At 34.1% G+C, this 23,868-nt stretch overlaps 3 protein-coding genes across 3 annotated transcripts in view; all 3 read right to left on the reverse strand.

Moving 5' to 3' along the window:
* Positions 1-23,868, reverse strand: part of LOC125838739 (uncharacterized) — a 212,914-nt gene that overhangs the window by 16,847 nt on the left and 172,199 nt on the right. The gene's annotated exons all lie outside the window — the stretch shown is intronic.
* The window catches only part of LOC125838729 (uncharacterized), a 58,330-nt gene continuing 38,765 nt past the window's right edge, over positions 4,304-23,868 (reverse strand). The window contains exon 6 of the mRNA XM_049517769.1: positions 4,304-4,315. The gene's annotated coding sequence lies outside the window, so the exon portion shown is untranslated. The remainder of the gene's footprint in view (positions 4,316-23,868) is intronic.
* LOC125838731 (protein NDL2-like) lies at positions 9,669-14,599 on the reverse strand. Its single transcript, XM_049517771.1, has 11 exons — positions 14,437-14,599; positions 12,636-12,735; positions 12,184-12,281; positions 11,989-12,077; positions 11,648-11,708; positions 11,468-11,554; positions 11,266-11,343; positions 11,123-11,179; positions 10,949-11,004; positions 10,229-10,364; positions 9,669-10,148 (listed from the first exon to the last, which is right to left on the reverse strand). Exons 1-11 carry the CDS (start codon positions 14,494-14,496, stop codon positions 9,927-9,929), a joined length of 1,044 nt encoding a protein of 347 aa, XP_049373728.1. The 5' UTR covers positions 14,497-14,599; the 3' UTR covers positions 9,669-9,926.

The raw sequence follows: 23,868 nt of genomic DNA on the forward strand, positions 1-23,868 counted from the left end.
TTTTTATAGCTTGGCATTCTCATAATTGTGGAGCCTAAACTCCTCAAGTTCATGCAGCTGATTCACTCTCTTTTTACCGGCTAGCTCGGGGTCTAAGTTCAGCTTCTTAATTGCCCAATATGCTTAATATTTTAATTCCGCCGGAAGGTGACATGTTTTACCAAATACTATGTGATAAGAAGAAGTCCCTATTGGTGTCTTTTACGCAGTCTTATATGCCCACAACGCATCATCTAATTTCTCAGACCAATTTTTCCTCTATGCATTCATCGTTTTCTTCAAAATTTGATTCACCTCTCTATTTGAAACCTCCACTTGGCCACTCGTTTGAGGATGGTAAGTTGTAGCAACCTTATGACGAATACCATATTTAGCAAGAAGGTTTTTAACAAGATGGTTAATGAAATGTTTACCTCCATCACTTATGATTGCCCTTGGAGTGCCAAAGCGGGTGAATATGTGCTTCTTTATGAGCTTTATCACCATTCTTGAATCATTCGAAGGAAGAGCGACAGCCTCAATTCATTTACTCATACAATCAACAGCCACAAGAATGTATTGGTTCCCACTCGATGGCGGGAATGGACCCATGAAGTCAATACCCACACATCAAAGATTTCCACCTCCAAAATGTTACTTAGAGGTATCTCATGTCCTCTTGAAATAGTGCCCAATCTTTGGCATTTATCACAACCCTTCACAAAAGCAATAGGATCTTTAAATAACGAGGGCCAAAAGAAACCAGATTGTAGTACCTTTTGAGCAGTGCGCTCTCCTCCATGGTGACCTCCATATGGGCTAGCATGACAACTTTCGAGCACTTTGTGAACCTCAGATTCCGGAATGCACCTTCTCATTACCTGGTCTACACATTGCTTGAATAAGAATGGTTCATCCCAGATATAGAACTTGACATCATGATTGAGTTTTTTCTTTTGTTGGGTGGTTGCACCCGGAGGATAATCGCCACTTACTATCAAATTCACAATGTATGCATACCATGTCACTTGAGGTATATCTAATGCCATCAATTGTTCATCCGGAAACTCTTCCCAGATTTGCTCACCTTCATTCACATGTGAAAAATCCTCCAACCTAGATAAGTGATCTGTTATTTGATTCTCAGTACCTTTCATATATTTGATCTCAAAGTCAAATTCTTGGAGAAGCAATATCCATCGAATCAGCCTTGGTTTAGCATCATTCTTGTTGAATAGGTACCTAATAACTGGATGGTCAGTAAAAACAATCACTTTAGTACCTACCAAATACGATCTGAACTTGGCAAAGGTGAACACTAGAGCCAGCACCTCATTCTCACTGTGTAATTAGCTTATGTAGAGTCAATGGTCTTGCTTGCATAATAGATCGAGTGAAACATTTTATTCTTTCTTTGGCCCAAAACTGCACCCACTTCTACGTCGATTGCATCACACATGAGTTCAAATGGTAATCCCCAATCAGGAGCAATTAAGATGGGAGCCTAAATTAAGTTCCTCTTCAACATCTCAAAAGCTTTCAAACACATCTCATCAAAGTCAAACTTCACCTCCTTCTCCAAAAGACTACATATAGGTCTGGCAATCTTGGAAAAATCCTTGATGAATCGTCTGTAAAAATCTGCATGACCAAGAAAACTAAGCACACCTTTTACAAAAATAAGAGGGGGTAATTTCTCAATAACTTCTACCTTAACCTTATTAACCTCCAAACCAGATTTAGACACATTGTGTCCCAACACTATTCCCTCTCTTACCAAAAAATGACATTTTTCCCAATTTAGAACTAAGTTAGTGTCTTCATATCTAGCAAGTACTTTATCAACATTTGGGAGACATACCTCAAAAGACTTCCCAAAGACGGAAAAATCATCCATGAACACCTCAACAAAGTCTTCCACCATATAATGAAAAATGGCCATCATACACCTTTGAAAAGTCGTCGGTGCATTGCAAAGTCCAAATGGCATGCGCTTGAAAGCACATGTGCCATAAGGACAAGTGAACGTGGTTTTTTCCTGATCCTCGGGTGCAATCAAGATCTGGTTGTAACCGGAATATCCATATAAGAAACAATAGTACTCCTGCCCTTCTAGTCGGTCAAGCATTTGATCAATGAAGGGAACGGGGTAGTGATCTTTTCGGGTAGCATCATTTAGTTTCCAGTAATCCATGCAAATTCTCCACCCGGTCATTGTTCTAGTAGGAATCAACTCATTTTTTTCGTTCCTTACCACTGTTATACCTACCTTCTTGGGAACATATTGTACCGAACTTACCTACTTACTATCAGAGATTGGGTACACAATTCCAGCATCTAGCCACTTTATGACTTCTTTTCTTACCACTTCTTTCATCACAAGATTCAGTCGACGTTGATGTTGTGCTTTGGGTTTGTGATCATCTTCCATGTAAATTCTATGCATGCATAACGCCGGACTAATCCCATGAATATCAGTCATCTGCCATCTAATTGCTTTCCTTCTCCGCTTTAAGATCCTCAATGTCGCATCAACCTGTAAGTCAGACAATTCTGCAGAAAGTATAACAGGCAAAGTTTCATTAGTACCCAAATAAGCATACCTTATCTGAGCCGGCAGAGTTTTTAGTTCCAACGTAGGGGCTTCTTCTATTGATGGCTTTGGTTGGGGGGGCCAAGTAGCGATCTAGTGACTCCACTTGATTCCTACAAGTGTATACTAGTGCTAGATTTAAGCATAATTCAATCTCTTGAGCTTCAGTGTCTCCCTCTATCTCATGACCCACTAACACTCTTTCTAAAGGATCTTCGAGCACAACTACTTGTGATTCTACTATGCGATCAACCACAGTAATAGCAGACAACTCTTCATAAATAGAAGGTAATTTTAAAGCGCGGTAAACATAAAATACCTCAACCTTATTATGTGCCCTCATGGTTAGTTGACCAGCTGTTACATCAATCAATGCCCTACTCGTGGCCAAGAAAGGTCTTCCCAAAATGAATGGAACTTCAGAATCGAGTTCAAAGTCTAAGACCACAAATCTACCGAAAAAATCAACGAACTTACTTGCACTAACACATCTTTTACCACCTCCTCTGGCCTAGCAATGGATCTATCTGCAAGTTGGAGAATAACAGTGGTTCGTTTTGGACTACCCAACCCAAGCTTTTGATACAAAGATAAGGGCATCAAATTTATATTTTCCCCCAAATCACACAACCCCCGGGCATGAACACTTTGCCCAATTGTAATCTGCACAGTAAAACTACCCGAATCTTTTAACTTTTTGGGCAGTCTGTTTTGGATCCTTGAGCTGTACTCCTCAGTAAGTGCTACAGTTTCATATTTTGTGAGCCTCCTATTGCTAGCCACAATGTCCTTCACGTATTTAGCTTACTTCGGGATACCCTGCAAAATGTCAACCAAAGGTAGATTAATGTGAACATGTTTAAGGAAAGAGAGAAACTTACCGAAGCATTCATCTTCATTTTACTTTTTTAGCCTTCGTGGAAATGGAGGTGGTACTTTCTTTTGAGGAACGGGTACCTCAACATTGGAACTTTTTACTACCTCTTCCACCTTTTTTTCTTTGTTACTTACCTCAGTGTCTCTCTTCTTTGGAGCTAGTTCCTCTAATTGCAACCCACTTCTAGTACTTACCGCATGCAATTGCTTTGGGTTGGGCTTAGTATCACCGGCAGCCCACCTTGAGGACGCAAGTTCAAAGAGTTAGCCACTTGCGCAACTTGTTTCTCTAAACTCAGTTGGGAACATCTGGATGTTTCTAATGTTCTCATCCTACTTATCCATTCCAGCATTTAATTTGGTCCATATTTCAGTCATGAGCTTTTGGAGTAGCTCTTCATTGGTCATCCCCCTTTTTATGCACTAGGATTTGAGCCTTGGTTAGGATTGTAGTATTGTTGCCCAGTCCCTTGAGAACGGTATTAGTTAACCCCTTGCGCCTGGTTTTGGTTTTGGTTACCACCCCATGAGAAGTTAGGATGGTTCTTCCAACTAGGGTTGTAAGTATTATCATAATTTTGTTGCACTCCACCCTTTGCGCATTACCCACATAGTTTACGAAATTTGAGTTTGCCTCACATTGCTCAGTTTCATGAGTTCCACTACCACATACCTCACACCAATTTGCTGCTTGTTGTACCACATTTACCGGTGCCCGATTTAGAGCCATTTGTTTAAAATGTAAGGTCATGTTATGTTGCATTGCATCTAATTTGGCATTTATGGCAGTAGTTTGGTCTACATCTAAGATCCATGCAGCCTATTGGGTTGGGGTTCTAGACATTTCCCCCTCAAAGCTTTGGTTCCCTTCTAAAAGTTTATCGAGTAAGGTAAAGAACTTTTCACTTGTTATGGATAGGGCCTGTCCACCTACTGCACTATTAAGAAGAGAACGAGAATTATAGTTTAAACCCTCAAAGAAAGTGTGAGCAAGTACCTCATTGGTTTGCATGTGGTGTGGGCAAGCATTCAACATTTGTTTGAAACGCTCTCATGCTTGGTACATGTCCTCCCCTTGCTTTTGAACAAAGTTTATTATCTCACTCCTCAGCTTTGCGATTTTCTTGGATGGAAAAACTCGACTCAGGAACTTCTTTGCTAGATCATCCCAAGTAATGATGGAGTTTGGTGGCTCAGAGTCTAACCAATGTCTTGCAACTCCTAACAATAAGTATGGGAACAAAGTTAACCTTACATAGTCTGATGAGACTCCAATTGGGATGTATGTATTGGTAATTTCTATGAAAGTCCTAAGATGGATTTGAGGATCCTCATGGGGGAGACCAATGAATTACCCATTAGAATGGAGGTTTTGTACCATGTTCTGCTTTAGTTCAAATCTACCCCCCAGTAGAGGTTTCCTAATAGTAGATGCCAAGTTGGCTGTGAGTGGGACTGCTACATCACGGACTGGTCTTGCGGGTACGACAAGCGGTACTTCTTGGTTATTCGGGTTCCTTGGGTTATTCACGTTTTATGGGTTATTCACGTTTTCCGAGTTATTCACATTTTCTTGATTATCATCATCAAAGTTTCTCAAAAGACCTAACCCCAATTCTCCTTGTCGTCCCTAATTCATTTTTCTGCGCTGAGGTAAAACTCTTTCGGGTTCGTTGTATGGTTCAACAAGTTCTCCCTTTCGAGCCAGACCTGAAAATCAAGTGCCTGCAATAACAAGCTAAGATCAAGTAATTAATACCCTAATATTCTAATTGTAGACTTAAAAAGATCGAATATAAATCAATTTCTAAGTCCCTGGCAGTGGCGCCAAAAACTTGTTGCTCCCTAATATACACGCAACTGTACGTGGTCGTGCAAGTAATATAGATTCTTTAAGAAACGAGTTATCGTTCCCAAGGAACTTATGATCAATTTATATTTAACACTTAATTCTACAAATAACAGTGAAAGTAACCTTTTCAAGAGTTGATAATTTATTGTTTATCTACTAATAATTATGCACTAAATGAAAGTAACTAATTATGAATGACTTTAATATGATGTTTCAAGCAAGTTAAAAGAGATTCCAGGGCTGCAGCATATACTGAATATCATGTATCATATTATTGGCTTAGAATTAATTTCAGTTATCAAGCTACTGGTTTATAGGGTTAATGATATGATCCAGGTTATACGCCTCTTGTCGCCTACCCTAGTTATCTATCTAACTACATCGTTGAGCGGGGATAAATAGACTAGCTGGCGAGCATTTATATTTCATCCTATTTCGTAACCAAGCAAGGTGTTCGTCTGGGCGTCACTCCTGAACACTAATCACCTTAATCTAATGGGTGGACCGAGCTCTCTATATTCTCTGGTCTATCCAATCCCTCCTCTCTCGATTTTAAGATTAGATAATAGATTTATCTTATGGTGCGCAAGCATAAAATACTAAAACAAGAATATAGAAGTAACTTATAAGGACAACCAAGATTTCATTCAACAAGCCTTTAATAATCAACAATTCATTTGTAGCTACAGCCCTAGAATTAGGGTGTTTAGCCACTCATGCTATTACAAAACAAGAAAATACAACAGTTCATGCAATTTCCGGAAAATAGAAGAGTAAAAGGATTAAAACCTATTACAAACTTGAATTCTTACTCTTGCACACTAAATCAAAACGTCCACCCAGATTATGGAACGCTAAGGATCTATTTATAATAGTAGGATAACTTAGAGTCAAAACCTACTACACTTATGAATCCTATTTAAGTCTTTTAACTTGTAAAAGTCGGAACTTTCGTGGGGCTTCACGCCTATAGGTTGCCTCTGAAGTCTCCTCCTTGGCGCGGCGCGCCTGAGAAGGGAATCTGAAGTGTGGCCCTTGGCGCATCGCGCCTCTCAACGCGCCACAACATCAACTCTGAAGTACCACCAGTGGCGCGCCGCGCCAACCAGTGCACCAGCCACTGGTGGTTTTTGCCTTGGCCATTTTCTTGCACATTTTTGCTCCTTCTTTCTCCGTTCCAACTCTAATTCCTTCGCGTGCTCTTAAAACAACTAATCATGTGTGTAGGTGCACAAACATCACAAGTTACACCAAAAATCAAGTTAGTAACTAAAGATCATTATTCAATCTAATCAATTCATGGGCCAATATTAACAACATAGGCATATAAATATGCCTAAGATCAGTTATTGTAGTTTTGCATATCACTCTTGCTCTTGCATTTTACCATCATAAATATGGCATTAAATAACCCAATCTACCATTTCATATTTGTCTTGGTTTTGTTCATTCAAAAATATGTTGAAATTTCATCTATCTCGATCGAGCTTCTCCTCCTCATCTCACTAATAGCCTCATGAACCTCTACAACCTTTATGCACCCACGATATCCAAAATCTCTATGACTCTCGGAATAACCAACTCTCCTGGCACGAACTTCCTATCTCATTTTTCATTCAAGAGCTTATGAAAATACATTTGTCATCTGTGTGTGATGTGTGTATTATTTATTAATACTTGAACATTATTTTTCTTAATGCACTTCACTTTATCCAGGTTAAGGATCCTTCTCTCTCACCTTATCGAGTCTATACAAGGGATAATATTGTAACACCTTGAATTTTGAAAAAAAATATCATTTTTTAGCCACTGGTTGGTTTCTATGAATCTAGTCTACAGGCCATAGAAGATTCTATGGACCGTAGATGGCATCCATAGAAAGTGGGTTTGAGTTTTGAGAAAATTGAGTTTCTGAAGTTGAGTCTATGATTAATCGGGACGGTCCGCCGAAAGAGCTACGGATCATAGATAGGTCTCGTAGACAGGTCCCAGACTTAGTAAAATTTTAGGGTCAAAGTTGACTTCTATGGTTGGTGTCTACGGGCCGTAGACCGGTCTCATCAAATCTGATTAAAATTTAGAGATTCAGTACTTGGCCTATGGTTGGCCAGTACAGAGGTCGCACCCGTGGACTGAGTCGTCAGTTATTTTTAAGGATTTTTTTAGGTTTTTTCTCTATGTGTTTAATATCTAAGCTATGTCATTTTGACCCCTATTCTAAGCCATATATAAGTATTTTAAGTGCTAAAACTACCCAATTCTGAATCATTCTCCTAAATCTCAAATTCCCTCCAAGTTCCTCCCCAAATAGCAAAGGAAGAAGAACTTAGGGTTTCACTTCAAGGTCTCCAATTCACCATAGCCTTTGGGCTTTGATCATCAAGGTATGTTAGTTTTCACCAATGGAGTCCTTTCCTCCATTGGGTTCCCAAAAATCCCAATTCTCCAAGTTAAATTCAATTGATCAAAGTTAGGGTTTTCTCCAATCTTCATGGGTTCTTTTCAATTATGATTCAATTGCCTATTTTCTATCTTCTAATGCATGAATTGAAGTATTTACATGATTTTGAGTTGAATTCATATGAACACATTCATGATCCATGATTTTTTACTAGGAACACATGGTGAAGCTTATGAACTATGAATTTATGAAGATATGTATGTTATTATGAGATTGATGGTTATGAATTAAGGATGCTTTTAAGTGAAAGTATCAATGAAAATTGTGAAAGGTTTTCTCACATATTAATATGATCATGATTGTGAAAGGATTTCTCTCATAAGGATTCATAAGGTTGAAAGATTTTCTCACCTAAGTTGAATCAAAATTTAAGGAGCTATTCTAAATAACTTTAGCTTGGATTGGTAGCTTAATTGTGTCTTTCCGTGGATGATGAAATGAATATGATTGAGACTATTCCATGGGATTTTACTTGGCACCGAGAAGATATTAATATGGAGGCTCTCCCGTTAGTAGAGGCCTTAGCTTGTCCTAACTATGTGCCTCTGTATGATGTCTTAGCTAGTGGATCTACGTAAGCTAGAAGTTTAAGGTTGTTGCTTTGGCAAGCAATGACATCTCTTTTCGATGTGGGATAGACACCAGATTCCATGTTCTAGCTCACATGGTCTATGTCGGTTAATGGTAAACATCCCACAATAACGAACTAGGTTACTTCCGAGTATCTCACAAAGTGTTTTAAATATGTTAAGCTTGCATTGACCATGATTATGATTTGTGTTTTCTAACCTTTTTATCTTATGATTTAGCTTGGTCATTGCATGTCATGGAAAATCATTTTAGCATGATTTCATACCTTTTATGCATTGCTATCATACTTAGTACATTTCATGTACTAATGCATACTAGTGCCTACATTGTTTCACTAATGTAGGTTCGGATGCTCCTACCTCGCACATGTGTGGCTAGTTAATCCTATTGACAATTCGAAGATCAAGAGTTGGTGAGTCCTCATGTTTCAAGTACTGTGACACTTTTCTTACTTTTATTACTTTCAGTTTTTAGACATTTGTATGTGGTGTATGGGTTACGTCCCAACCACTTCTTTTGATGTATTAGATGGCTTGTTGAAACTATGTTAGACTTCCGCTTTGTCAAATTCTTTTGATATGAGAATGTACCTTTTGAAATTGTTATTTCTATTATCTTGTATGATGTATGCTTAGTGGCTTATCTAGGGCCATTTGGGATTCTATACGTCATGCTACGCCTACGGTATTCTTTGGGTCATGACAAATATTATGAAGGAAGAATCTTGACAAAATAATCTTGCAATACTTATATACACCTCTAACACCCTTCTTAAAAAGAAAATAGACTACGGAAGGTCACAAGTTCTCCTCCCTCTTCTAAAAGCTTGAGTTAGTTATGATCAACTTGAAAACTTTCCCAAAGTCTAAAAGATAAACTCCTCCTTCATTTCTATCACTAAAATAAAAGCTGAAACTGTCATGTACATGATCATCATTTGCTTTTGAAGTGATCCCTGTGTGACCATTAAAATCGATTCTCCTTTAAATATAGAGTCAACTGTCGAGATGTATATCTTACAAAAGAAGTCCCTTAAATCGTTAAAAGTTTTACTACTATTAGTTATCAAATTTGGCCTTTATCAAAGATGTTGCTTTAATATTTGGTCAGTTTTAAATCCTAAATAAAAAAGCGTTAAATTATTATGGGAATTTTCTTTTCAGAAATAGGGACGGCAGTCATCATAATGTTGACAAAGAGAACACCAAAAAGAAGAAACAAACAAAGAGCAAATCTAATTATATATTACAAAAAATATACGGAGAAAGAAAAGGAAAAGGCTGGCACCAGCCTTTTTATTATTCTTATTCCTTTTATCAATATAAATTACTATTATTTATTGTCCAGCATGTACAGATGGATTCAAAACTTCTCACAGTTACCATTACAAAGAAGATTTTTATAAAAAAAACTCTTTTTTCCTATTATTTTTTCTTCCACTTTCTATTTTCCAACTCTCTTATCTACAACCCTCCCTCCTATAACTTCACATTCCTAACTGTCTTCAATCGAAGTGGATCTTCAATGTATGCTTACAAATTTTACAAAAACTTATTTTAACTTTGAGCCCAGACTCATACTTCTTCAGAAAATCTGGTTTTAATTGGTTTTAACTTCAAACCCATACTTTCTGGCGAGAAAAGCTCCGGAGAGATGCTGGTTGGACTTAACGGGCTTCTTGGGCTGACATTGCACTGAGACGGTCGATAAAATCCAAATCCCATTAGAAAGTATTCCAGTGGGATCAACATTGCATCTGGCTGCTCTTCAGTCACCATTGAACCACATGCTTGAACCTGAATAACACACACCACTTATTACCTTATAATCCAATCCTTCACTAGCATGACAAGGGTGAAACAAGTTTGGCACAAACCTCAACTAGAGCGCTGAACCTTCTATCTAACTTTGATGTCATATGGAGAGCCTCGGAATGAAAAGGAGAGCTCTCTCCAACAAATATTAAAGAACGACATTTTAGTTTCCGCAAACCTTGGGTTATGTCTGGTCTCCTGTCAGATAAATAAAACAAGTTTACTCAATATATGTATCAAAACATGGAACTATGTTAGGTATTTAAGTGGAGAAGGATAGAAGCTAGCCCATTATCCCCTAGTTCTAAAGGCTATGATTAGTCCTGCGGGCTGGCTACAGACCTATTTCTTGGTCATCGACCAAAAAAGGAAAAAGAGTATCAAAAGAAGGAACTGACCAGTGAAGTAGGTCCATGGCATGGATGGAAAAATCCCTCGGTCAAACTCCAATGCTCTAGAGAAGAAGGAAATTTACTATCTGACATTAGACTAGCATGCTCCACCCGAAGCTAGACTTGGTAGAATGACTTCTTTGTTTATCATAGGTTAGCAGATACATGGTTGTTCTAAAATTCTATACAGCCACTATAGTAGCAACCTTATGCTATACTGAGCTGTGAGCAGCATCCTATTAGTGTTGAGAGAGAGGGAGAACCACTCAAGACCCAACCCACCTACTTAAGGTGAAAAGTACTGCTCCCCGCAACAAACAAGAAGAAATGAGGAGAAGAGAAGTAAACAGCAGAGATCCCCTTGAAATGTCTTTTTGCTGAAGGACTTACTCATTGATAGCTTCGAGCAACCGCAATACATTTGGACTCTGTCTCTCACCTAGCAACTGCAACAAAAATCATACATTTGGTGGAATCAGACAAATGATAAACATTGTCAACAGGGTAATGTCATATGAAAGCATCATACAGGAAATACAGGGCTCCAAAAAATTAAACACTTACTCTTCGGCATGCTTGAACTGCATCCGATTCTGGAACTTCAACACTGCCGCGGACTTCCTGCCACATCATTAAGCATCCAGTTGAACTCTCCACTAATTATAAAAAAACAAGTATAGAAGTGGTGGAAAAGAGTAGAAAGGAACCTTGCTAAAGTACCGCAACAGCAGTAACTCCTTCACCAAAGTACACATGCCACAAAAGTAAAGCAGATTTGTCATCACCTGCCATATTGCACAATAAGATGCAAGACACCGTAATTTCAGGTCATCTAGAGGAGCAAGAATCATAATTTACAAATTCATCCTCGCATATCTTGAACTATAGGAGAAAGCATTGAAAATGCACCTTATTACACAACCATTCTGTCCAAGAGGGTGCTTTGCACAAGGGGGAAACAAGTATCAAACCCATAACCCTTTGTGTGTATTTTATCTAGAGGGAGAAAAACATAAAAATCTCGTCATCAAATGACCATATCAGGAAAATTTAAATAAATCAGCAAACAGAAATAATACAAACACTTACCGCAAACAAAGTAAGAATATATGCTCCAGCTGTTACACCCATACACATTACTTTACCAAGCCTGAAGAGGGAAGATAAAGGGGTAAAATCAGTTTCAACTTCTCATTAAAACAAGCTAAGCCTACAAGGAAGATTCTACAAAACACACGACAGCTCTTAATGTCATATTGAAGTAAAGAATCATCCATAATCGTTCTGCCAACCGCTTGATTGTGCAGCACAAGCATGAGATATAGAACTGCAGAATTGACAGTGTTGCAAAATGCCTATGCTGAAGAGGCAGCATATTATAAGGTTATAACAGTAAAGCAGATGCCAAATGGAAGGCTCATGATAAATACCTGAAGTAATCAAGCACCTCCACAATCTGGTCTGCTAAATCATCAACCGATAAGACAGGATCATCAAAACTCATGACAGCAGCTCCCAACTGCAAAAACTCTTGACGAATATACAGGGTAAGCAACATTGTGAATAGAAGCATTAACCAAACAATCCACGTGCTACTGTAATCAATGAGAGTTCAAGTCACAAACCTCATGACCAGGAGGACTTATGTGGTAAATACAGAAGTTATGGAGCAGCAATGAAAATGCTTCTGGACAATAGAATACTCCTTGGAAACAGGACATATCTGTTCAATGACATAGATGCAAGACAGAAAGAGAATTTAGTATTAGATGGTAAAAGAACCACAAAAGCATCAAACACCCTAGATGACACTAAAAAGTTGAGATGTTGGAATTTCAATAGATAGACCATGATCCAAATATTCCAATTTTTTTTATCAAAACTGGGCAACTATCAGACCTATTTAAGCTTTGCAGAGAAAAAGAAAGCCTGGAACAGACCAAATCAATTTGATTTCATTTAGCACATACTTCTTATTAGAAAGAACAAACATAATCATGATTGTAATAGATGACAAAATAAACTGACTTAAGCAATTGAACTGTAAGAGATGACAAAATAAACTGGTTTCACTTACAATTTAAAGCTAAATCGGGATAGGTGATAAGAGCCGGCTTGTCCTGGTCCCCAAAAACAGCAACAGAGACATAACCACGGCCAGTTTTTACAAGGTGCTCCTGAGGAGAAAAATTAGCAAAAACATGATAAGTTTGACAAGGAAAAAATATACCTAGATATCATCAAGTAAAACTATAAGGTACAAAGCTTCCGAGTTCTAAAAGCAATTCCACTCTTTCCGCATTCATTATTTTTGATAGGTCCAATTTACACTTCCAACTTTCAAAGCAATTTCTAAATGAAAATATGTTTTGGGCCTAACCGAGACTGAAAAAAAAACGTATACGGTTAACAGGAGGTTCCCTTTTTGCAACTTTTCTAGTTAAAACTGGCGTGTGATACGCAAATTTCAAAAGGATAGGAAAACAAACACACAAACCTTCTAAACTAGGTCAAATTTGCATACTTAGAAAGTAGGACAAAAAGAACACATGAACCTTATAAACTATAACAAACTGCATGTATCAGTAAAAAAAACTACTATAACAAACTGCATATATCAGGGGAAAAAAGAGATTCGGACAAATAAAGCATGATCAATATAAACTAGCTAGCGAATATGCAATAATTCCTTGTTTTGAGCGTAAATCTTTAGAAGATGAAAAACAGTTAAAATCATATAGAAGTGCAAAGTTTGTTGGGGCTTAAAGTGCAAAGCGGAATTAGAGTTTTGGCTTTAACAAAGAAAAAGTATATAAAAAAAATATATATGTAACTCAACTAAAAATGACTGCCCAAAAGCAACTGTTTGAACAAAGAATTGTATAACTATAATTAAGCAGAATATATGAAGTCAAAATTATATCAATAAAGTTAAAAATTATTTTGAGCTTCTTATTTAGATGAAAAGATGTAGTTTTATGTTTTTTTGGACCTAGTTGTTTTATACAAAATTTAACTTTCTTATTCCTGATAACTAAAAACTCATCTGTATTGTTTTTTCTTTTCTGCTATTTACTACCAGTTTACCAGCAATATTTGTTTTCTAGTAGACACAGCCCCGGGGAGATAAGGCACAAGCCTTAACACCTACACTAAAGGGATATTTAAGCAAAGTGAAGCACACAACCTAGCTTTATATGAACAACCCTTTTCACATGATTTTAGGGGAAATGCTTTACTATCTCTTTTATTTTTTGCTCGGAAGAACATCGTCAAGAATGATGAAATCCAATAAGGAAAATTTCACCATCAATTCATTTATAATGGGAACAAGTTAACATGAACCATTTGCTAGGTTTGCTTCTTTAAATGAACTTCAGGTCTTCCGTGCACCTCAAATGAATCATGTTGCTCATTTGAATGCTGGATAATTTGAATAAAAACACACAAATACTTGACTGGAAAACTTTAAAAAGCCTAAAACTCAAAACCAATCCAGTAATCAAATTTATTCCCCAAAAAGCAATTTCCTGCAGCTAAAATGGAACCCTTAACTGTAATCAGCCAGATAAAACGAGACTTTTATAGCAACAAAAATTACTAATTAAAGAAGCATCATAGTCTCAAAATTGCAGTACAAGCCACATTAAGGTAAAACCACCATAACTTCCAAATTGCAACAACAAATTATTTAAAAAAAAAAGTGAAAAAACATTTGCTCTATCCACACGCTAAATCAAAATGTTGCTTAATTAACTCAAAGTTAGGTGAAAATTAATCAGGAAACATTTAAAAACTAAACAAAATGCTACCATATTAATTAGCGTATGCTTAGCAAAATGATTACAAAATGCGAGTGTCGGTGACGAAAAATAAACCTTTCCGGCGACGGAGATTGTTTCCATATCCACCGAAACGGAGTCGCTCGAATCTCCCATTAGCCGCACTTCTCTCTCTTTTACTTTCTCTCTCTAAAACTCCCTCTTTTTTCTCTCTCTAAACCTTTCTATTTCTCTTTCTCTTCACTTTGTTTTGAAGAAGCATTGGAATTAGGATCACTTGCTTATATACCAATCTTTCTCCCTCACCAAAAATATAGTTTTTGTATATATCTATTAGTATATTATTATAACTCTTTTTTTTTTTCTTCAAAATATAATTAATTACATGGTCCCATTTCTTATTTTATTTTATTTGTGTTTTGAGAGACGTCATTTTCGGTCACCGAGTTAATTCAGAACTTCACCGGGTCACCGACGATCTTTTTCTTTTTTAACTCACGAGTGCTCCGTATAGTACCGACGCATAAACTAGAGTGGATGGTTAAAAATTAACCATGGTTAGAAACCGACAGTACTCGACTTAAATACCCCTTCCATGGTTTGCTGTCAATATCATTTGACATTGAGAGTGGCTCATATTTGATACTATTATGCTTTTTTTAATTTCTTATTTTTCCTTTTTGACATAATTGAGATGAAAACATGTAACCACCATTTAAGGTGGCACAACAAAAGTATACACACTTATATTTTGTTTTTCAATCAAACCTCCATCATTTTGAATTCGCACCGCATGGGACTTTATTTGGAGAAGCGCTCCTTAATTTCTATCAAAAACTTTTTCATTCAGGATTCAAACCTGAGACATCTGATTAAGAAAGAAACAGTTTCATCTAGTGCATCATATTCATTTGATGATAATAATATTGATGTTATTATATAGTTATATTGAGATTATTTCTTATATAGTATTTAGTTTAGTATACTAAAATAATATAAATTGTATAACTCCTAAAAAAAACACAATACAATAAAAAGGATGTGTAATTTTTTTAGGAATAATTATATTTTTAACTTTATTAATGCATGTATGAAAACCTCCTATAATACTAATGCAATGATTTTTCATATATTAGTTACTGAAAAATATACAATTGATGAATGCATTACTCTCTTTTTTCTTGCTAATGCACTCTACAAAACGAAATTTTCGTGTTTAATATTAAATGATTGATTTTAGTTTTAGAAATAGTTGTCTTTTACACGTACAAATAACTTTATTGTCAAAATCAATTATTATCTGACATGTATTCCATAAATATTTTTTCATTAAAACAAATTAAGTAGTAATTGTATTTTATAACTTTAACTTGTGATTTTCTGGGGTACTTTTTTTGTCATAAATACCTTTACTTTTTGGTCAAAATCAATTAAATATTGAAGGATTTTTGGGGTCCTTTGGTTCGAGAGTGACTATTTTGGAATAAACACTTTATTATATTAACTTTCGAATTATTTGTGCCACAAATCAACAATTTTGATATTACTAACAAGGATTGTGGTGAAGTAGTAAGTACTCCTTCATTCTTAATCAAGAGGTCTCGCGTTCGAACCCCCTTAGGTATGGAGTCGCCTTTGTTAGGGAGCGTTTTACCCCAATGTGGACTTCCCGGCGCGAATCCAAATTTAATCAGGTTCCAATGTGGGTGCCGAACATCGGGTGGGAAATAAAAAAAAAAAAAAACAATTTTGATATTAATTTAACATCACTTAATGTGGATACCAATTCTTCAGATTTTTTATCTTAGGTTAAAATACTAATGATAAACATGCATTTCATTAAAGGTAAAATAAAAATTATAAAATTAAATTATTTTTTATTATAGAAAGATAATATTTTGTTTTTGAAATAGATTAAAAAGAAAAATGTGTTACATAAATTAAAATGAAAGAATCGAGCATCCAGCTTCACCACTACTACATGCTCTCTCCTTCTTCGGCACTTCCTAGCCTCCTAATATGAAAGAAGTTCAAAAGGTAATTTTTAGCATGTCGGCGCGCACTAACCCAAAAAAAGCCATTTTTCTTTGTTTGAAAGGAGAAAAAAAAAAGTGCGGGATAGGCTAACCACCAGACTGCTCTGAAATAGGTTAATCGATGGAGACAAGAACGAGTTTCATATTATAATTTAGATAATTTTAGTATAATTTGTTCACCATCTAAATGAACTTATAAGGTCAAATTACTGATTTGGTACATATTGTAGTATTAAAATCTGAATTTAACTTTTTGAAACTTTTTTTTTATAATTTTGGCTCTTAAGATTGTGCTCAAGTCAATAAAATTGTTGAGGACTTTAAAATTTCAAATTTCAACAAAATTAAAAAATATTTTGTTCTATTTATTCGAGTCTTGATGGATACAATTATTCAAAACATATTTTTTTTAGCATTAATCTTTTATATTATATTATATTATATATTCTCTATAATATATTTTTTTTATAATAATCAAAATATATATAATTACAAATAATGTTATGATATAGAGTTTAAAGGTACTATTGAGACTTTCAAATTTGAACTCTTATGTAATTAGTTGTAACTTGTACGAGTAATGTTGAAATTTAAATATTGTTGGTCATTATTGTCTATTAATTGTTCACAATATGAATTTATTATTATAAATTAAAGGTCACCTTCACTCTTATAATATTGTAAAAAAATATTGTTGGTCATTATTGTCTATTAATTGTTCACAATATGAATTTATTATTATAAATTAAAGGTCATCTTCACTCTTATAATATTATTAATTTTTACTCCTATAATATTTCACAATCAATTTTTTCTCTTTCTTCTTGAGCATAATTGTAATTTTATCTCAAAAGACCACTTTTTATTTATAATTAATAATGATGAAAGGATTTCGTGGAGATATAAATTTAGAATTATATTTTTATTTTATTTTTAAATTTGTACTCACTAAAATACTTCTAAACTTCTCACTTTCAAAATATTCATGGTAAAGTTTAATTAATTTTCTACAACTTTTTGAATATTTTAAATTCTTGTCCGGTCTTTGTCTAATTCCAAAGAATTTAAAATAGATTTAGACTTCAATAAGTTTTCCTCAATAAAAGCGGGGATTCTGCCTAGCAATAGGTGTCAGGTGAAGAGACAAATACGTCCCATTATTTTACAATGACAACTTTACTAGCGAGCCATGATACGACCCGTTTGGCCATAGATTTTCCAAGTAAAATTTGGGAGAAAAATTGGCAAATAGTTTTTTGTCCATATAATTTGTTATTATTTGGCAAATATTTTTGACAAATAACTCAAATTTCCAAATACTAGAAAAAACTAGTATTTGGGCCAAATCTCATTATTTGGAAATTTTCAAAAATTTAAATTCTACACCAAACTCTTATCTTTTACAAAAACACCATTTATAGTATATGTTGGTGTTATATTACATATTTTCTTACGTGAACACCAAAGCAGTGATGAAATATTCACTGAATATGAAAGTGATGATATGGTTATTGATGAAAATGAACAACAATCGGCTTAGGATAATAAATTCATGTGATTCGTCTACTTCACGATGTATGGAATGATGCTTGTTGCACTCAATCCAAACTACCACATTGCTCCAATGTCATGGACACTACTTGTTATTATTGCAACGAAGATCCAATTGACTTGTTGCGGAAGTCACTAATCTTGTTACGTCGACGTTTCTATCTTGCTATGTAATACAAACCTATGGTTAATTTTGATAGTTTTTAAAACTTATGGGTATAAATCATATTTATTAAAAAAGTGAAATATATTTCCCAAATATTATGATCAAACACATGGTAAAATTTCACCTAAATAATATTTGCCAATTTTTTTTGGAAATCTATGCCCAAATGCTACCAATGGTATGCAAAATATGTTAGATTCGGGTTCTAGCGTATAATTTTGAAGAAAGGTAATTAAAAGGTGAACAAAGTTATTTCCTTTTATCTTTAAAATAATTTTGAAAATAGGGGTCAAGAGCTCTTTTATTTTTAATGTTAAAATTGAAGTTTGAAATAATATATTGAAAAGGGTTAAAAATACTTTTCAATTATGTAAAATTGAATAAAACTATTACAATCGTCAATAATTTGATTCATTAAAAAATGTATGTATTATTATTTAATAAGTCAAAAATGTCCTTTTTAAAATAAATATTTTTTTATACACGTTCTTTTTCTAATATTTTTTTAATTAGAGAATATCTATCATATTCCAATACAAAAAAAAAGACTAAGAAATATAATTATTTTCCATTTTATTGGAGTTTTTTTATCGTTACCGAAATGAAATATATTATGGGGTTATTATGTTCTTATAAATATGACCTATATTATCGATTAAAAAAGTATATGTTATTTTATTTTAGTTGATAAAATAAGATTAAGAAGAAAAACTATTTACTATTTAATTTTTAGTTAAACTGTTTTTTTTTATATTAAAAAAATAGGATTTTTTAAAATTAATATTTTTATCAGGAATAAAATATGTTTAAAAAATAACGATAAAATTATTTTTGACCCGTTAAATAATAATATGAGAAATTTTTAACCAAATTATTAATGATGAAGACATTTTTAGATCAAACTGTTAAGTGGGAACATATTTATTCAATTTCGCATAATTGAAGAATATTTTTTTTACCTTTTTCCGAAGATTGTATAGGAATAAAAAAAGCAATTACGAATTGTAACAACAGATACAAAGAAAACATTTAGATTATGTTGTGCCATAGAGTAGGGTATTAGAAAAATCAAAAACTAATAATAATAATAATAATAATAATAATAATAATAATAATAAACACTTCAAATCAATACATAAATCATATTAAAACCAATTTATACTTCATCATAATCCAACCATTTGTTTTAAAAGGATGGAAAGCAAACATAACGGAGTAGAATTCTTTTTTTTTTTTACTTGCTCAACCAATCTAAATTCAAACTATTAAAGAGAAATTGTTCTCTAAGAAATATTAATAATACGAACTAAAACCTATTTGAATCGATTTATTTTAAGTAATTTTGGATTAAAAGAGCTTATGCATAGATAAAAAAAATTAAAACTATAAAGTTAAAATTTCTATCTTATATATTTTAATTTATAAATAAAAAATTATAAATCCATTCAAATAGATTGTTACACGGGCATGCAGTGTTTTTTTTTAAAAAAAATTGAGGAAAAGGGAAAAGTTGGGATTTGTGTTATTACTAAAAGAAACAGACGTAAAGTGATACACTTTTGAGTGGGCTCCACATCCAGGTTGGACTGTGGGCCCCTTATTGATTGCTTCAGCTAAATCACATTTCTTCAACGCGTATTTTACGCTCTCTTTTCCCCTTAATTACCTCTCATAGAGATTCTGTTTCCTTTGCCATACATTTTCAAACAAAAAATATTTATATTCAACTGAATCGAAATCTCTAATGAATAATGAAGGATAACAACAGATAATATACAAATGCTAAATAATAACAATAAATATAGAAAATCATCTTGAATTCTCACTATTGTTTCACACTGAGCAAAATTATCTGCAATTTCATTTATTTTGATGTAAATATATAAATTAATTGATCATTGGCATGCTACATTGAGAATTTAAGATCATGAGGTATAACGAGAGACATTAGAAGAAAAAAAAATTACTTTAGGCTTTAAAATTTTAAGTCAAAAAAGTTAATATTGTCATGATTTATTAGGATACAAAATCAACTAAATTGGTTTGATTTTGATCAAAATCCAATCCAAATCGAACCGCGAACACTCCTATCCCTCTACGGTGAGAGGTCGAAAAAATTTGACAATATTGTCACCATTTTTTAGGTTACAAACAATAATAATATATTTAATATAATTTTATAGTAATTGAGTTTGAAGAGGGTAGTGTGTACGCATATCTTACTCCTGATTTGAATGATAGTAACGTTGTTTCGATAGATCCTCGACTCAAGAAGAAGCATAGAAAAACAACTCGGGAAAGAAATACAAAAATAAGGAAGCCACAATGAAGTACTAAAAATAGCAAGACAACATTATGATAAAAAGTAGTAACTACAATAAAATAATACTATAATCAAAGTAGAAGAAGCAATGGATAGTAACAAAAATCGAAAATCAAGAAAGTACTACGACTGTCTATTAGCTCTTTGCCCTAATTTATGTCCAACCATAGGCTTCTATTTAAGAATTAAGATCATGTCTTTCATAAGCTAAAATTGCACTATTTCCTATTTTCAAAATTTTCACTTAAAGAGATTCAAATATATATAAAAAAATAATAGAAAAAATCCTTTTGGCCAGAATGGTATTTTACCTATGTTATTTTACATTTTAAAACATTTTTATCCTTTTAACTTTAATACCTTTTAATTAAAAATTAGAAAAAAGATCAGTTTATTGTAAAATAAAATTTTTTTTATAGAATTTTTAAATTTCTGGCCAAATTTTCTGGTCATTTAGCATCACCCAAAAAACAATACATTAAATAGTCAAGAAAGTTCAACCTCTATTAAATACATAAAAATAAAATTTAATTGTGTATATATGATTTAACCTTTCAAAAAAAAGTTCAAAATAAACCCTCTTCCGGTTCCCTAGCTCTGTCCTGCACCTCTGGCTTTAAGTTGTGTGTATTCTTTTGAAATTTACCCAAATAATATTTGTCAAAAATATGTGGAAATTTATGACCAAACTCTAGCTTAGAATTGGATAATTGTACATTTCAGCCTTAAAGTTTGCTAAACTATCAGCAGTGTTAGTAGCTTTTCTATAATAAAGTTACACTATAATATACTGAGTTTTTATTATTTGCCTCATCAGTCTGATTTCATCTTCAACTTCCCAAGATATATATTTATTAAGATAACACCTTAACCTTAAATTTTCCATGATAAACATAATAAAGTTATAGCACAAAAATTGATCTTTAGTGATAATTAATTAATTATAATAGTTTAATTGTTACTAAATATATATTTTTAGCAATAATTAGCCCTTATTGTAAATGTCCTTAAAGTTTATAACAGCAATTGCCTAATTAATACACAGTTAAAGGCTTTAGCACACTCTCTCTCTCTCTCTCTCTCTCTCTCTCTCTCTCTCTCTCTCTCTCTCTATATATATATATATATATATATATATATATATATATATATATATATATATATATTCGTTGCTGCTAAAAAACAATTGTTATTATAGTGAGCATAGACATAAGAATTCGAATAGAAATATTGCATTAACCTAATCAAATGTTCCATGGACATAATTAATAATCAATCATCTAATATTGATGTAAATATCCCTTTCCCCGTTTTTTCTTATTAGACCGGTCACTTTTGGATCGATTTTTGTTGGATTGTTTCATTTACTTGATAAGTTGTTGACTCCTGCTATATATTGAAAAAAATATTACTCTTTCTTAACTAAAAAAATTATATGCTTGACCAAAATCCCAACATATATATATATATATAAAAAAATTATATGCTTGACCAAAATCCCAACATATATATATATATATATATATATATATATATATATATATTGTTAAGCACCAACAATGGTGAATGAATGAGAAAACAGTAAGCTAAGAAGAAGAGAGGAAAGGTGAAGTTTCATTCAGTTCATCATAACTGCAGTAGTTTATAATGATACCTATACATCATTATATAAAGGTGTGAATCAACTAACTAACTAGACTAGTTAAGTTACCTAATCACAGTTAATCATAACTAACTTCTGTAACTAACTTTTGCCCTTTACACTTTAGCTCAACACCCCTCCTCAAGCTGATGGCTGAAAGATGTCTTTCAATCCCAGCTTAGACATTAAGTGTAGATGTGGAGCTTTCCAAAGTCCTTTAGTAAGTAAGTCTGCTAGTTGATCCCTTGTTGATACATGTTGAGTCTTGATTATATGTTGTAATATCTTTTCTCTAACAAAGTAGCAATCAATATCAAAATGCTTGGTTCTTTCATGAAAAATGGGATTAGATGCAATTTGAATTGCAGCTTTGCTGTCACAAAACAGATCTACTGGTTGTTTAATGCTGACTCCTAACTCCTTGTATAGCCCAATGAGCCATGTGAATTCAGTTACTGCTGATGCCATGCTCCTGAACTCAGCTTCAGCAGAACTCCTAGCAACAGTCTCTTGTTTCTTCGATTTCCAAGAGATAATAGCATCACCAAATTTTACAAGATAGCCTTTGACAGATTTCCTTGATTGCACACAAGTACCCCAATCTGAGTCACAGTAGGTAGCTAGTAATTCTGAGCTTTGTGAAGGCATAAACAAGCCTAACCCCGGAGTTGTTTTAATATATCTGACTACCCTGAGAGCTGCTTCCATGTGAGACTCTTTTGGAGCATGCATATTATACTGACTCAAAACTTGAACATCAAATGATATGTCTATCCTGGTCATAGTGAGATATAATAATCTCCCTACTAACATTTGATATCTCCCAATATCTTTCAATGGCTTGTCTGCCTGTATGATTCATGAAGCACTTTGCACATATGAGTCATATTCAATGGAAGTCGGCCTTACATTAGGATCTAGTGGAGTGTGAACTGGTTTTGCACCACTTAATCCCATCTCATAAATAAGTTCCAAGGCATATTTGCGCTGGTTCATAACATACCCCTCCTTGGACCTAGTAAATTCAATGCCAAGAAAAAATGTCAACTCCCCAAGATCCTTCATGTGGAACTTGAGTTGAAGATCATTCCTGGTTTGAACAATCAAGGAAGCACAGCTCCCAGTAACAAGAAGATCATCCACATACACGAGGACCACAACCAGGTCAGGGCCAGTCTGCCTAGTGAATAGAGAGTAGTCATAGTGACTCTGAACAAACCCAAGCTGAAGTAATGATGCAGTTAACTTTAGATTCTACTGTCGAGTGGCCTGCTTGAGACCATACAGTGATTTGTGAAGCTTACAGACTTTAGTAGACTCCTCAGACTTTCTAAAACCTGGTGGAACCACCATGTAGACATCCTCAAGTAGATCACCCTGTAAGAAAGCATTATGAACATCCATTTGCAAAATAGGCCAATGTTTAGCAGCAGCAACAACCAAAACTGATCTAACTGTGACCATTTTAGCAACAGGCAAAAAAGTTTCAGTATAGTCTATCCCTTCCTTCTGACTTAACCCCTTGGCTACTAATCGAGCCTTGTACCTCTCAACAGCTCCTGAGGCCAAATATTTGACCTTAAACACCCATTTACAACCAATAGGATGATTGCCAGGAGGAAGGTCAACAATGCTCCATGTGTTGTTGGCCTCTAAAGTGTAACGCCACAAACTCGAGGGGCGCAACTGGCTCCTAATACCAAAACTTAGGCCCAAGCCGACCTTGCTGAACCATTTGCTACTAGCGCATGGCAGCCACACGCAATCAAGAAACCAAATAAGTATATCTCGGCTTAAAACTAAACCCTCG

The sequence above is a fragment of the Solanum verrucosum genome, unplaced genomic scaffold (genome assembly GCF_900185275.1).
Source record: "Solanum verrucosum unplaced genomic scaffold, falcon-dt-bn FXZP01000182.1, whole genome shotgun sequence".
Classification (NCBI taxonomy): domain Eukaryota; kingdom Viridiplantae; phylum Streptophyta; class Magnoliopsida; order Solanales; family Solanaceae; genus Solanum; species Solanum verrucosum.